Source organism: Lepus europaeus, chromosome 16 (genome assembly GCF_033115175.1).
Source record: "Lepus europaeus isolate LE1 chromosome 16, mLepTim1.pri, whole genome shotgun sequence".
Taxonomy (NCBI): Eukaryota; Metazoa; Chordata; class Mammalia; order Lagomorpha; family Leporidae; genus Lepus; species Lepus europaeus.
The window spans coordinates 71,214,355-71,228,826 of NC_084842.1; the positions used below are offsets into that span (position 1 = coordinate 71,214,355).

The 14,472-nt window shown below is 45.5% G+C and overlaps 1 protein-coding gene across 1 annotated transcript in view; it reads right to left on the reverse strand.

The window, feature by feature from the left end:
• ANAPC4 (anaphase promoting complex subunit 4) overlaps nt 1-14,472 on the reverse strand; it is a 43,685-nt gene that overhangs the window by 13,684 nt on the left and 15,529 nt on the right. The window contains exons 12-19 of the mRNA XM_062212634.1: nt 14,049-14,091; nt 13,854-13,930; nt 12,384-12,484; nt 12,253-12,304; nt 5,850-5,905; nt 2,468-2,517; nt 1,292-1,348; nt 945-1,001 (exon numbers count right to left, since the gene is read on the reverse strand). Of these exons, the coding sequence (XP_062068618.1) occupies nt 945-1,001; nt 1,292-1,348; nt 2,468-2,517; nt 5,850-5,905; nt 12,253-12,304; nt 12,384-12,484; nt 13,854-13,930; nt 14,049-14,091 (493 nt within the window). The remainder of the gene's footprint in view (nt 1-944; nt 1,002-1,291; nt 1,349-2,467; nt 2,518-5,849; nt 5,906-12,252; nt 12,305-12,383; nt 12,485-13,853; nt 13,931-14,048; nt 14,092-14,472) is intronic.

A 14,472-nucleotide genomic window follows, 5' to 3' on the forward strand; every position in this document is an offset into this window, starting at 1 on the left:
CTGGCTTCAGCCTGGACCAGGCCAGCGCAGGTCATTGTGGCCACCTAGGGAGTAAACCAGCAGATGGAAGATCTCTCTTTCCCTCTCTCTGTAACTCTGTCTTTCAAATAAATAAAAAGAATGTAAAAGGGCTTTGAAATCAAAGTTTAAAAAAATGCTAATTTTTTTTAGATTTATTTATTTTATTTGAAAAGCAGAGATACAGAGAGAGGAGAGACAAAAAGAGATCTTTAACCTGCTAGTTTACTCCCCAAATGGCCACAATGGCCAAGGCTGGGTCAGTCCAAAGCCTGAAGCCTCATCTAGGTCTCCCACATGGGTGCAGGGGCCCAGGCACTTTGCCATCTTCTGCTGCTTTTCCCAAGTACATCAGCAGGCAGCAGGATCAGAAATGGAGCGGCTGAGACTTGAACCAGCACCCATGTGGGATACTGGCATGGCAGGCGGTGGCTTTACCTGCTATGCCACAGCACTGGCCCTGGCCCTGGTTGTTTCTAAAATGCAGGATCTCTATATGACCAGCTATTATATCGCTTTCCATAAAGTTTGAAAAATGATGCAGGTTTAAAATTAGTTCTTAAAGACTAAGAGTCGAGGTTGGCGTTTGGCCTAGCATTGAAGGCTCTGGTAAGACATCTGACACCCACATCCGAGTGCCCGAGTTCAGTTATCAGCTCTGCAGCCTGATCCCAGCTTCCCGCCAAGGCATGCCCTGGGAGACAGCGGTGACAGCTAAGCAGTTAGGTCCGCGGCACCCATCGCGGAGACCGGGATGGAGTGCTGGGTGCCTGGCTTCAGTCTGGCTATTGCAGGCATTTAGGAAGTAAAGCAGCAGACAGGAGCGCCCTCTAGGATGCTCACTGGCTCTTATGTTCTCTCTCTAATAACTAAAAATTAAAAATAAATAAAGAGGGTAATAAGGCAACTCAATCCAAAGCTCTTACCTGACCAACTTTTTCAACGTTAAAGTATTTTCCTTTGCGATTATAAAGGTCAGGAGCCTAGAAAAAATAAATATGACTCAATTCTTAAGTCAACTCACAAAAGAAAAGGAAAAATCTTAAGCTTAAACCAAAAAAATTCATTTATTTTAAGAGTGCTGTTAGTGGCACTTTTTCGTAAGGTACACAAAAACAAATTTGATTTTTAGACTTTATGTATAAAAATCAGTACTGCCATAAAATAGTTTTAAAAAAGGTAGATGCTAAGGACGTCCATAACATTGGAATAATCATTTCTTATCAACACCCAGGTGTATTGTAGCCATTTTTTTAAAAACTACATTTCTTACCTCATTGAAATGTTCAGTAAGAAATTCAGCAACAAACGTAATATCTTTTTGAGTCATCTATCAACAAAAGGAATAAACACAAATTAAAAGCAAGTTTACAAATATTAGAAATATGATGTAATAATACACATGAATTTTTCACTAAGAACTAAAAGCCCGGGAAAACAGGCACAAAGCTCCTTCTAAGAAGTAGTGATTGTGCAACCGTGGGGAAGCGAAGGCCTGGGTTCCAAGGATGGAACAGAGCATTCCAAATCCTTCTTCCAAGCAGCGAGTCCCACAGCCACAGAACTGGCGGCCTGAGGCTGCCTGCTCGTTGTAGGCCTTCTGCTCAGACTGCGAGCAGGGCTCCCTCTGGCAGGAGAGCTGGGAGCCCGGATAAGCAGCCTTAACCTTCTGAAGGGCTGCAAGTAAACGACGCTGCACGCCTCAGTGCTGGCCTCTGCTCCTCACTCACTCACCCTCAAAACCTCACACACTAAGGTCTCTCCTCCACGACTAACATGAACACATAGCTGGATTCAAAGCTAACGGTTCTACCTGGAAAGCAGCTCTTGTGAAACTACCCTGGCCTGGTACCCGTCACCGCGGTACAAAAGCAGTGCTCAGCCTGGGAGGAGGGCCTTCCAGGCCACGCGGGCTAACGTTCATACTCTCCAGTTTTCAGTCTCAAACCCCCGACTCCGCCTCAAGGGACACTCTAGGCAGGCGCGAGGATGAGGGAGCCACAGGAATTCAATGAGAACTTCGCCCTCTTCTCTAAGATCTCCCTCCAACGAGACTCCGCTGTCATTTGTCACAATCCTTACAGTTAGAAGGAAACGGGCTTGCCCGAGGTCCACACAGATACTAATATCTAAGTACTTCATTTCCAGGAAGAAGGGAAGGGCATTTAAGACTTAAGGAAGTTACACCAAGGAATACAAAGATACTACATTATACAGATTTTAAAACCTCACATGGACATGGAAATTACAAATTTAGATGGCCACATAAGGTATTGTGAAAGGTGAAAAAAACCACCACATGCAAGTTTCTTTAAAAAAAGAGAGGGGGAGGCAAAAGGGGGCTAACCCCACAGCCTGACCCCTACACAGGCTTCCCACGATGACCTGAAAAGCCGAGCTCCAAGGGTGCGGCCACAAATCCGGAGAGGCCTGGCCAAGCACTACGTACCACCTTATTCAGCTCAGGAAGCACGTGGTCTTCTGTCATTCTCAGCATTGCTGGGAACAGAGAGGCACAAAACTGAAGAGACACGACACACGCAGCTTTCACTACAAATATATTTCAAACATGAAATGATTTGTTGAACCAAATATTGAATTTTAAAGAGCTTCTTCTTGCCAAGAAACTTTTCTTCTAAAAACTGAAGTGTGAAGAACTTAAATTTGATTTCTATTTTCAGGTTGAAAGCTGCTAGTCTAATCACTCTAAACTATTATTTTTATTTTTTTCCTCCACTTTTGCCACTCCACATAAACCTAACTGCTTCCTGTGCTGGGTGGTAGCCTCCTCCCAACCGACAGCCGTTTCTTTCCTTCCTGGGAAGCCCTACCAAGCCAGACCTGGCTTATTTCCCTCCGCCTTTCTGTTACATGAAGACGGCTGCACTACACTTGAGGCATGCATGCACGCCCTCACCAGCATGCTTTAAAAAATTCATGGAGGGGCCGGCACTGTGGCATAGCAGGTAAAGCCGCCACCTGCGGTGCCGGCATCCCATATGGGCGCCGGTTCGAGACCCAGCTGCTCCACTTCCAATCCAGCTCTCTGCTATGGCCTGGGAAAGCAGAAGAAGATGGCCCAAGTCCTTGGGCCCCTGCACCCGCGTGGGAGACCTGGAAGAAGCTCCTGGCTTCGGATTGGCACAGCTCTGGCCATTGTCGCCAATTGGGGAGTAAACCAGCGGATGGAAGATCTCTCTCTCTCTCTCTCTCTCTGCCTCTCCTCATTCTGTGTAACTCTGACTTCCAAGAAAAATAAATAAATATTTTAAAAAAAATTTATGGCAAGTGTTCATCATCTTTCAATTCCATTCTCCTTGAACACTGTGGATCTTCTCCATATATGCACATCTATCTAGTTTTCTTTAGTGCTGTGCCTGACTTTTTTTGCCCTTCCATAGGGTTGTCCGCCCCAGTACTATGTTTTTTGGTATTGCATTCCCTTAAGTCAAAATTAAATATGTTGCATGTGCTCGTGCACACTGTCTGAAGAGCCTTCTTCATTGTATTTGGCCAGTGACAAACATGTCGGAAGTTATTTCTGCAAATAAAGATTATCTTAGAGACCATTTTTAACTAATTCAAGCTTCTAAACTGAGAAACGGGCTAGAATCTAGTTCCATTCATTCATGTATTCATGGATCCATTCAAGAGAGAGACTGATCACTTATCAGGTGCTGAAGTACAGCAACATGGAAGGAGGCCTCGTCCTCACACAGCTACTGCGGCAGAGCCGAGAGCACAGTTAAGTCTCTGGGTCTCCAACCCAGCGTGCTCTCCACACCGTCCCAGTGCAATGACGGGGACCCGCAGTAACTCACTGTTCTTCTTCTTTTTTTTTTTTTTTTAAAGATTTTATTTATTCATTTGAGAGGCAGAGTTACAGACAGTGAGAGGGATAGAGAAAAAGGCTTTCCCTCTGTTGGTTCACTCCCCAAAATGGCCGCAACGGCCAGAGCTGCACTGATCGGAAGCCAGGAGCCTAGAGCTTCTTCCAGGTCTCCCACGTGGGTGCAGGGGTCTAAGGCCTTGGGCCACCTTCTACTGCTTTCCCAGGCCACAGCAGAGAGCTGGACAGGAAGAGGAGCAGCTGGGACTAGAACCAGCACCCATATGGGATATCGGCGCCGCAGGCAGAGAATTAACCCAGTGCACCACAGCGCCGGCCCCTCACTGTTCTTCTAATCCTGATATTTGTGATCGTCAGCAATAAGAATAGAAATTGTCTAAATTACCTCCAATAACTATAAGTAAAACCAAATGCCTTTGGTCAAAGGAAATGATTTTCAAAGGTCTCATTTATTTTTAATATTCTAATTTATGCTAATTAAAGAGGCACAAGTGCTTGGGCCCCTGCGACTCATGTGGGAGACCTGGATGAAGTTCTGATCTCCTGGCTTCAGCTATGTAGGGAGTAAACCAGAAGATAGAGGACATCTCTCAGGTAAAGCCGCCACCTGCAGTTGCACATCCCATAAGGGCGCTGGTTCGAGTCCCAGCTGCTCCACTTCCAATCCAGCTCTCTAATATGGCCTGGGAAAGCAGAAGAAGATAGCCCAAGTCCTTGAGCCCTGCACCTGTGTGGGAGACCTGGAAGAAGCTCCTGGCTCCTGGCTTCGGATTGGTGCAGCTCTGGCCATTGTGGCCATCTGGGGAGTGAACCAATGGATGGAAGACCTCTCTCTCTGCCGCTCCTTCTCTCTCTGTTTAACTCTGACTTTCAAGTAAATAAATAAATCTCTTAAAAAAAAAAAAAAAGATATCTCTCTCTTTCAAACTGCCTTTCAAATAAATGAAAAAATCTTAAAAATAAATATATAGGGTGGCATGATAAATACTCTGGTTTCCCATTCTGGCTAATATTGGTATAGTTTTGAGAAAAATCTAAATCAAATACCAACATCTACAGATCACATTCAGTTTTTAAGCAAAAGCAGTGGTAATAGGCTGAAAAATATAGTCTGCATTTGTAGTGTCAGAATTTAAAGAGTCATAACAAATGTTAAATAAATAATATTTATCTAAAGGATATTAGCACATTACAGGTAATTTGCATTTACTTCATTCTTTAGAATGTTAACAATATTGACACATTTTGCACATGTTGGAGGGAAATGTATGCTGGGTTATTTCAAGGACATTAAGAGTTCATAAAAATAGCAGTGTAAATGGAGCTAAATGAAATCTACACACATACATACACTGAACTCCCTACTGGAAGCAAAGACCCCGAGGAGACACAAAGTAGACAAGCGGTGGTGCCCACTCAGTGTAGCTCTGCTTCTAGCTGCCATTGACCACAGGTGGCTCCTGAGAACTGCAGGCGTGGCCAGGGACGATTAAGGGTCGGAATGTGCAACGCCACAGCATCTTTATCAGTCTAAACAGCTGCATGTGGCTAGTGGCTGCCACAATGCACAGCACAGCTCTATAGAGACAGAATGCCAAAATGCAAACCAGGAAGTAAGCTACTGAAGGGAACGGGCTGTCTTGTCACAGTGCCTGACACACAGCAGGAAATCAAGGGTTATTCAACTGCAGGAAACATTACAAGGGAAAACGCAGGCGAACTGTCACCAGCAGCAGGAACAACAGGCCTGTAAGCGGGTCCCTGTGCTCCCTGGGGAGACGGGCGGGGGTTGGAGGTGGAGTAAGAGTGACCATGTACTGGTAAGTGCCGAAGCTGGGGGAGGGGCATTGGGTAGGGGTCATACTATCTGCTCTACCTCCAGAGGATTTGAAATTGTACTAGTAACTCAAACAGTCTCAAACGACATCCCACTTTCTAAAAAGTGCTAAAATAACAAGAATGCTTCATTCAATTCACTTACCTACATACAGCCACCGAAAAAATGCTTTGAAGTTTTTCATACTACTATCGATAACTCTACAAAGATAAAAAGAAAAGAAACCAGAAAACAGATTATCATGTGGGGTGCATATTACCACTGTTCAATTGTCATGGAATATAATAATCTTCACTGCTCTATGTTATCCTACTTGGATGGTTTTTAAGCCTTTAGAACAGCAGCCTTTAAAAATCAAACACACCTAAGAATAAGGTTTCAAAAAAGCAGATCTGATTTTTCTCAAAGATAAAGCAAGTAACTCAGATTCTAACTGGTTACAGGAACCTTGCCACAACTGTGTAACCAGTATCCATTAGACTATGAAATCCTTTGCTAACTTGGCAAATAAAAGAAATCACTGTTTTCAGCATTATTCTTTTTTTAAAAAATGCTCATTGGTCAGTAAGAAAAAACAACTCCAACAGAAAATCCTTTTATAAAATAATTTTCCTATGTCACTACCTCTGATATTAATGGACATTATTTTTGGAAGTTTATGATTCTGACAATAACTGAGATCTCAAAAATTGAATTTCCCTGAGGTTGACATAAGTATACCTGCCCCTCAAATTAACTGTTACAAATGGTGAAGTCTTTTTCATTTTGACAGAACATTTTACATACAGAAATGGGTATCATTTTCTAAATATCTTCTTGAGATTCTGTCTGTAAGATAAGATAATGACTTAAGCACTTTTCTTCCTTTTTTTTTTTTTTTTTTTTTTTTTTTGGACAGGCAGAGTTATAGACAGTGAGAGAGAGAGACAGAGAGAAAGGTCTTCCTTCAGTTGGTTCACCCCCCTAATGGCCACTACGGCCGGAATGCTGTGGCAGGTGTGCTGCGCCAATCTGAAGCCAGGAGCCAGGTGCTTCCTCCTGGTCTCCCATGCAGGTGCAGGGCCCAAGCACTTGGGCCATCCTCCACTGCCCTCCCGGACCACAGCAGAGAGCTGGACTGGAAGAGGAGCAATCGGGACAGAACCAGTGCCCCAGCTGGGACTAGAACCCGGAGTACCGGTGCCGCAGGCAGAGGATTAGCCTAGTGAGCTGCGGCGCCGGCCTCTAAGCACTTTTCATCCTTTAAGTTCAAAGCCCTTTCCAAGTATTAGGTTTCCTGACACTATGGGAATTGTGGGTTAGTGTTGGTGGGTTGATACTAACTTTTCTGTACAAAGTAAAGCACTCGAAATAAAAGTCTGCAACATCTCTCATGCTACCAAACAATATAATCAACTTTCTTGCAGCAACAAAAAAATAAGGAAAGGGTTTGTGTTTGTTTCCAATCAATACCATCACCTCCACCCCAAGCTAACTTCAAAATTCCCACTGCCTCAGTTTCTTCAACTGTAATCTAAAGTACTAACAATACACTACTTATCTGAAAGGAGCAAAAAGTTAAATGATCTTTCATTCACATTGAAAAGTGATCAGAGAAAGCTTAATATTGTATATTTGCTTAGTAAATACAGTGAAGCAAAAAACACCTCAAAATACAAGACACACAATGGGATTTCTCCTCTCATTTTGTCTTCTGAGCACAAGTATCTATAGCCTTACATTTTTTTTAAACTTTTATTTATTTATTTGATAGGCAGAGTTACAGAGAGGCAGAGGCAGAGAGAGAGAGAGATCCTTTAGTTACCAAGGAGTCTCATTTCTGACCAGGAATCAAACTACAGTCTATAATGAATCTGAGTCCATGACCTATACCATGCTATCAGAATCACGTGTTCTTAGGAGTCCTTACGTCAACAGCTCTGCAATAGATAGAAGTTTTTATAATCAAATGTTATTTCAGGGTTTGAATCATGCCTTCAAGTTTTTATATGTTCAAATCCTGACGTTCCTAATGGAAGTCTTAAACTTACCATTGTTATATTTTAAATCTTTTTCTAAAAAGATTTATTTATTTACTTGAAAGTCAGAGTTACAGAGCGAGGAGAGGCAGAGAGGCAGAGAGGCAGAGAGAGAGAGAGAGAGGTCTTCCATCTGCTGGTTCACTCCTGATGGACACAAAGGCTGGAGCTGCACTGATCCAAAGCCAGGAGCTTCTTCTGGGTCTCCCACGTGGGTGCAGGGGCCCAAGGACCTGGGCCATCTTCTACTGCTTTCCCAGGCCATAGCAGAGAGCTGGGTGGGAAGTGGAGCAGCTGGGACTCAAACCGGTGCCTGTGTGGGATGCCAGGACTGCAAGTGGCAGCTTTACCCGCTATGCCACAGTGCCGGCCCCTAGCCTTACCTTCTAAAGCCCCACTGAAGTGACAGTGGATGGGCAAGGGTGGCTGTGTTGTGAACACACAAGACAGAGAGAACGGCAGCAACGAAATCGAAGTGAATCTCAGAACCGTCAAGAGCCAGCAGAGGCCTAGTGGTGACTGACGGATGGCAGAGGGCACGCCCCAAGCTCAGGCTGGGCAGCCAGGAAGAAGGCATCGGCCCCAAAAGCCTCAGGGATGCTCAGACCTTGGAAATACAGGCGCCACACAAGTCACCAAGATGACAGGAGGCTGGGCACAGAACAGCTTTAAACACAAAAACTGGCTAGGGTTTTACCTTGTGGCCAAAACCGAGGGGTCTTCATAGAAATGGAATGTGCTGGGAAGAGCTCAGGTAGCGTAGTGTGGGCACCAGCAGCCCGAAGCCAGGCCCCGCACACGACGCCAGCTTCCTGCCCCCTGCCCGCAGAGACGCCTCATGAATAAACATGAGAGAACAACCAAGCACCACACATCCGAAGCGAGCTTCCACAGGAGACCCAGACGTGACCCATGCAGTGGAGATCATTCAATGAACAGACTAACAGACATCTAATCAGCATCCCCAGAGAGAATTCACAAGATGTCACAGCCACAAAACAGAGCACGGCCTTGAGGAAGGATCTGAGCAACAAGGGAACACGTTAGGAAATGACAAGACAGTCGTTAGGAAATGACAAGACAGGACTGTCGTAATGGTACAGTCCTCCAACCCCACCCAGCTACGTACTCCAAAGTCCACTCCCAGCCCCGATCACTTCCCTCCCCAGCCTCACCTGCAAGGCATTCTGCTGACCAGCCACACCTCCCGTCTGCCCAGTGGCCTCTCTGTAGGGCCCCAAACTCTGTCTCCCCAGGATGCGCTGTCCACTGCGTCTACCACCTTGTATGGTCTCTCACCCATGGCCTCACTTCCCTCTTAACCCAGTCCACGTCTGAGGGTCACCATTCTAATCACACCATGGCTTCACTTAACGCCAAGCCTGGGCAATCTAACTGCTCCCCTGCTCTGTGCCCCACTCCCACAGCAGGTCCTGCCCGCCATGCCGGCTGGCCTCATGTTACAGCTCAAGCGAACGCTAACCGAGCGTCCTCGGTGCCACCAGCAGTCCTCCTGGCTCCACGGGCCCCTTCTCTCCCTTGCGGGAATAGACAACCACGTCACAGCTTTTCCTGTATTCTTAGAACTGCGACACCTCCTCGCCATCCTCTCTCAGCAACGATTTCCTATTGCAGTGAGGTAACGAAGCACTGGAAGGCAACGTTCCCCAGCTCCCATCGCTCATACACTGGCCTCTGGGACCCTAACCTCACCTTCCCCCCATGCCCATGAATGCACTCTCTCACCTCGGCCCTTTCGGCCCCTTCTCTTGTGCACTCCAGCCCAATCCCTCACACAGTCTCGCCGCAGCAATCCTCCTCCTCTCACCAACAGTTGTTCCCTAGAGATCACCCACATAACAACACGGCCTCCCTCGCTTCTCTCAACTCGCAAAGAAAACCCAGCAACTCTGTTTCCAACTACTGGCCATCCCCTTTACTGCAAACTTGTCTTCCTGGCACCTGCTCTTCCTGTGTATCATGCCAGTGCCTCCCTCCTCCAAGATGGATCCCATCAAGCTATTAGCCCAGTAATATCCCAAGACTCTCTTTCTACTCCTGGTCTTCACCTTACCTGACCTCGCAGCACACCCAACTGCTGCCTCGTCCCTTCCTGGAACACTGTCTACATGTGACCTGCAGGTGCCCACGGCCCTGGCTGTTGTGTCATTTGTTTCCTTTGCCAGCTCCTTATCATCCCCATTTCTGAATGCCCACTACTGGGTCTTCAGGTCTCTCCTCTTCCCTAAGCACTTCCAGCATCTATCCAGCTCATGAGGCTTTAAGTGACACCAGTGTGCTGACAACTCCCAAGTGGACATTTCCAGACTGTACCCCTCCCCTGAACACTAGGTCTTATGTCACCAACAATGCACGGGGCAGCTTGACCTGTGGGTCCAATAGGCATTTCAATTCCAATACGCCTGACACACTAACACAGTGCCCAACATTAACATCAGGTGGGGCGGATGCAAACACCTTGAGAAGGATGCACCAGTTATGTAGAATTCTGATTCAGGAAGTATAATCTCAGTCAAATAATGAGCAAGTATTAGGTAAACCCAAAGTGAAAAACATAAATATATATATGACCTGCTTTCTTTAAAGATGCCAATTATCAAGGCTGTCGGGGTGGCGTGCCGGGTAAGGACACTGCCTGCAGTGCCAGCATCCCATGTGGCCGCCAGTTCAAGACTGGCTGTTCCACTTCTGATCCAGCTCTCTGCTAGGGTGCCCAGGAAAGCAGTGGAAGATGGCCCAAGGGTTTGGGGTCTTGCTCCAGGCATGCTCTAAACTCAGGGCCTGTGCACCTGCTATCCCTTCTGCCCCCAAACAGCAACAGGCTTATCCCTGCCCTCTCCTCCCAACTTTGCTGTGTTAGAGAGGGCTCCCTGCCTCCCTGTACCAGGCAGCACCCTCCACGAGCCTGCCCGAGGTCTCCTCCCCAGTTCAGTGTCCTCCCACTTCTCACCACCGTCTAACCTCCGAGATACTTGAGTACCCGTTTTTCTGTTGCCTGTCTCACTGTAATAGAGAGCAGGATACACGAAGGCAGAAGTTTTCATCTGTTTTATTCTCAACTATATCCTCAGGGTCTAGAAGAGCGTTTACAATATTGTTAACTGCCCAACAACTGATGAGTGACAGACTGCACAAGCCCAAATAAGATAAAGACATAAAAAATGAGACGAGACATAGACGATCAATCTATGAAGTCTAATATTGACTGACAAGCAGATTCTCAACAAAAATCTAGTTTTAAAAAAAGAGCAAATTATCCAAATATGAGAATTTATGTTAAAATCAGCAGATAAAAAAATCTGAAAATAATGCTGTAAAATTCAATATTTCAAGGATAAAGAAAGACTACAACTTTTATTGAAAAGGAAAAAAAAAAAAAAAAACATAAAGGAATGAGAATCAGAAGCCCAAAATGCAATGGAGCAAGGCTTTGGAAGTTTACAGGAAAATGATGTCCCCTGAGAACCCCCAGCCCAGCCAAGATGATCCACAAAGGACAAGGGGGACAAGGGGGGTAGAGAAGGCACAAAAAGACACGAGGTACCGCTCAGTCTGCTTCTGGGTAAGTTACTGGAGCAGGTTTTCCAGAAAAATGATGAGCTAAGGTGAGAAAGAGGCACCTGTGGAAGCCCCGGATCTCATCCAGGAAAGCAATGGAGCTGCCTAGGTGGTGTCTGGGCGGGAGAGCAAGGGCACAGTGTGCGGGCCACAGCAGTGCGGGGAGGCTGCAGGAAGCACCCAGACACCACGCCTCCGACAGGGAGAGACTGGAAAGATGTGTGGTAGACAGGGTGAGACGCAAGAAGGCAGGAGCCTGGGAAAGCCAAAGAGTAAGTTCTAAAAGCTGATAAAAGAAATGCAGGAGACCACACAGTTGACAAACATGGAGGCAACCTGCAGAAGAGTATTTTAAAACCAGAAACAGTCACAAGAGTTAAAACGATTCTGTCTGGATACATGACCTGGGCGAAGGTGGTAGATTAGGAAAACACAGCTTTGCAAGGCCCCTGAGCTACTTGCTTGATTCAATCGCACTCAGGCACACTGGTGGTACAACTTTAAAAACTCATTTTAAGAGAATCGAGGAGCCAGTGTTGTGGCACAGCAGGTTAAGCTCTGCCTGCACTGCCAGTATCCCTGTGGTGCTGGTGTGAGTCCCAGACGTTCCGTTTCTGATCCAGTTCCCTGCTAACACACTGGGGAAAGCAGCAGAAGATGGCCCAAGTGCTTGGGCCCCTGCCACCCACCAGGCTCCTGGCTTCTGCCTGGCCCAGCCCCGTCCATTGCAGCCATGGGCAGTGAAATCAGTAATGTAAGATTCTCTATATCTGTCTCTCCTTCTCCCTGTAACTCTGTCTTTTAAATAAATAAATCTTAAGAAAAAAAAAAAAAAGAAAAACATTAGACAAGAAAGAGAGACTCTCATGACAAGCTGAGAGTCTTATGGAAGTGAAAAGCGTAATTTGTGCATTCTCAGATCAGTCACTCCAGGTATGCCCACTACTTACTGAAGAAGTTCATTGGCCTTGAGTATGAAGGAACCCACAGCGGTAATAGCATCTAAAGGAAACAAAGAAATATCACTTGTGAAATAAGCAAACTGTACTTAGTGTACTCTATCCAGAAAAGAAATCCCTACCTTCGATGCCTGCGGCATCCAGTCCCAGGGGCTCGTATTTTTGTTTCCACGAAGCCATTCCTTTCAATTCACTCAAATGGTACAGCAAAGACTCAGAGCCACTGCCGACACAAGGCAGAAACAAATGAATAGCGTTACCATGGTCAAGGTGGCGGGCAGCTACTACGTCCACTAAACATGCCTAACTTTCCAGAAATAAAAACAGAAAGTGACTTTAATTTTCTTCCTATGGGAAATAATTTTTTCTTAAAAATGTAGCAAAAGTCATTTGGTGATCATGATTAATGGAATGAATACATGACCATAAGATTAAATTTTGCAAGATGATCGAACCATTAGTTCTGGCACTTGGCCATCTTGTTCCCCCAACAGCTACGCATTCAACATTCAACCAATACTTCTTCAGCTCTGACTTCCGGGCAAGCCTGTGCTAGACACTGGGGACATAATGGTGAACAAACCACCAAGCCTCAAGGCAGCAACAGCGTTGGAGGGAGGTGGTCCCCACCACGACACTGCTCTGAAGGAAAGGCGCAGCAGAACCTGCAGCAACCTAGGGCCTAGGGCAGCCGCTCTGCAGGAGTGGATCCGAGCTGAGGGCTGAAGAGGGAAAGTGGAGAGCAGGGCGGGAGCGCGCCAGCCAGAAGATGGCAAAGGCCCTGCGCGGGAGACAAAACATCGAGTCTGGGAAACTAAATGGCACTAGCATAGGCAAAGCAGGGTGCTAGGTAGGCTACAGGCCATGCAAAGATACTGGAGTAAGAGAGTAACACGATTAAATCCACTCAGGAACCTACACCCGAGGCACGCAGTGTGGGCTGGAAGCACCAGTCCAGAGGATGCTGTGCTGATCCTCGGGAGACGTGATGGTGGCTAGGGAGAGGTACTAAGGATAAAGGGATTTTTCAAAGTTTAAACCAAACACTCAGCACCCACTTGCAAACTGCTTCACTCAAGTTGCTGTGCATAGAAACAGAGTGAGACTTGAAGTTCTAGGACCAAATCCCAGTTCTGACACTGAGTAATTCTGGGCCAGCCACATAACACATCCTAAATTTAAGTTTACAGTTTCCACTTGTGGAAAATGAGGATAATCCTAACAAACACCCCACAAAGGTGTTAAATCAAAAAGTACACAGTAGGCTTTGGAAACTGTAAAATACATGGAAACACACTTAACTTCACTGCTCACCCAAAGGTTGATGTCCAACTCCAGTTCTCACCTGAGTGAGAAAAAGACCCAGATGGGGTCTAGACTCACGAAAAGACTTCAGAAATTACTTCATAAAGCAGAATTACTATAACTGATTCTCAATCTTGGGTTCCCCAAGATTCCCCTCAAATGCCAATGTGGTAACTTTAGATGGAAAAGGCTCAGAGCATTGCCAAATGATGAAGAGAAGGCCACAGGAAGACCAATGCCATGTACATCTGGGTGCAATACCAAGAAATTCTACATCACCTCCATACCTCTGTAAGTGACTTATAACCAACTTTTGTATACTGGAATATGATGATTCGATAGACTGGCCAAGCTTTTTTAAGCCCTAATTAAGAGAAGAAAATATATTTAGCATTGAACCTGGATACCACATGCCATTCAAAATAGAACAAAACAAAATGTAGTGTTCGTAGCCATTAAATATGTAGATACTTAAACTGTACCTTTACTGTTAACTGGTTCATTAAGAGGGTCTGAAGTTCAGCACTACGATGAAAAAGAAAGTATTCTTAATCACTTCTCTATTCAAAATCTGAATCCATCATTTAAAACTTTTGAACTTCATAGTACAAACAAGATTTTGAAATAAAAAGAAACAGCCTAACAAAAAGTTAAGACTGTTGTACTCACAACAGAACAGACGAAAAACTGGCAACAACAAAGTTCAGAAACAGACTGAAATATATCTGATACACTTGTGCTAACAAAGCATTTCAAAACCATAGGGAGAAGTGATCAGACTCAATAAATCAAACTAGATCTATCTGAATACTTAGGGGAAAAAAGTTAGCTTTCTACTGCATACAACCAAGTAAATTTAGAATATGCAAATGGAATAAAACAGAAGAAAATGCAGATCAATCTCTG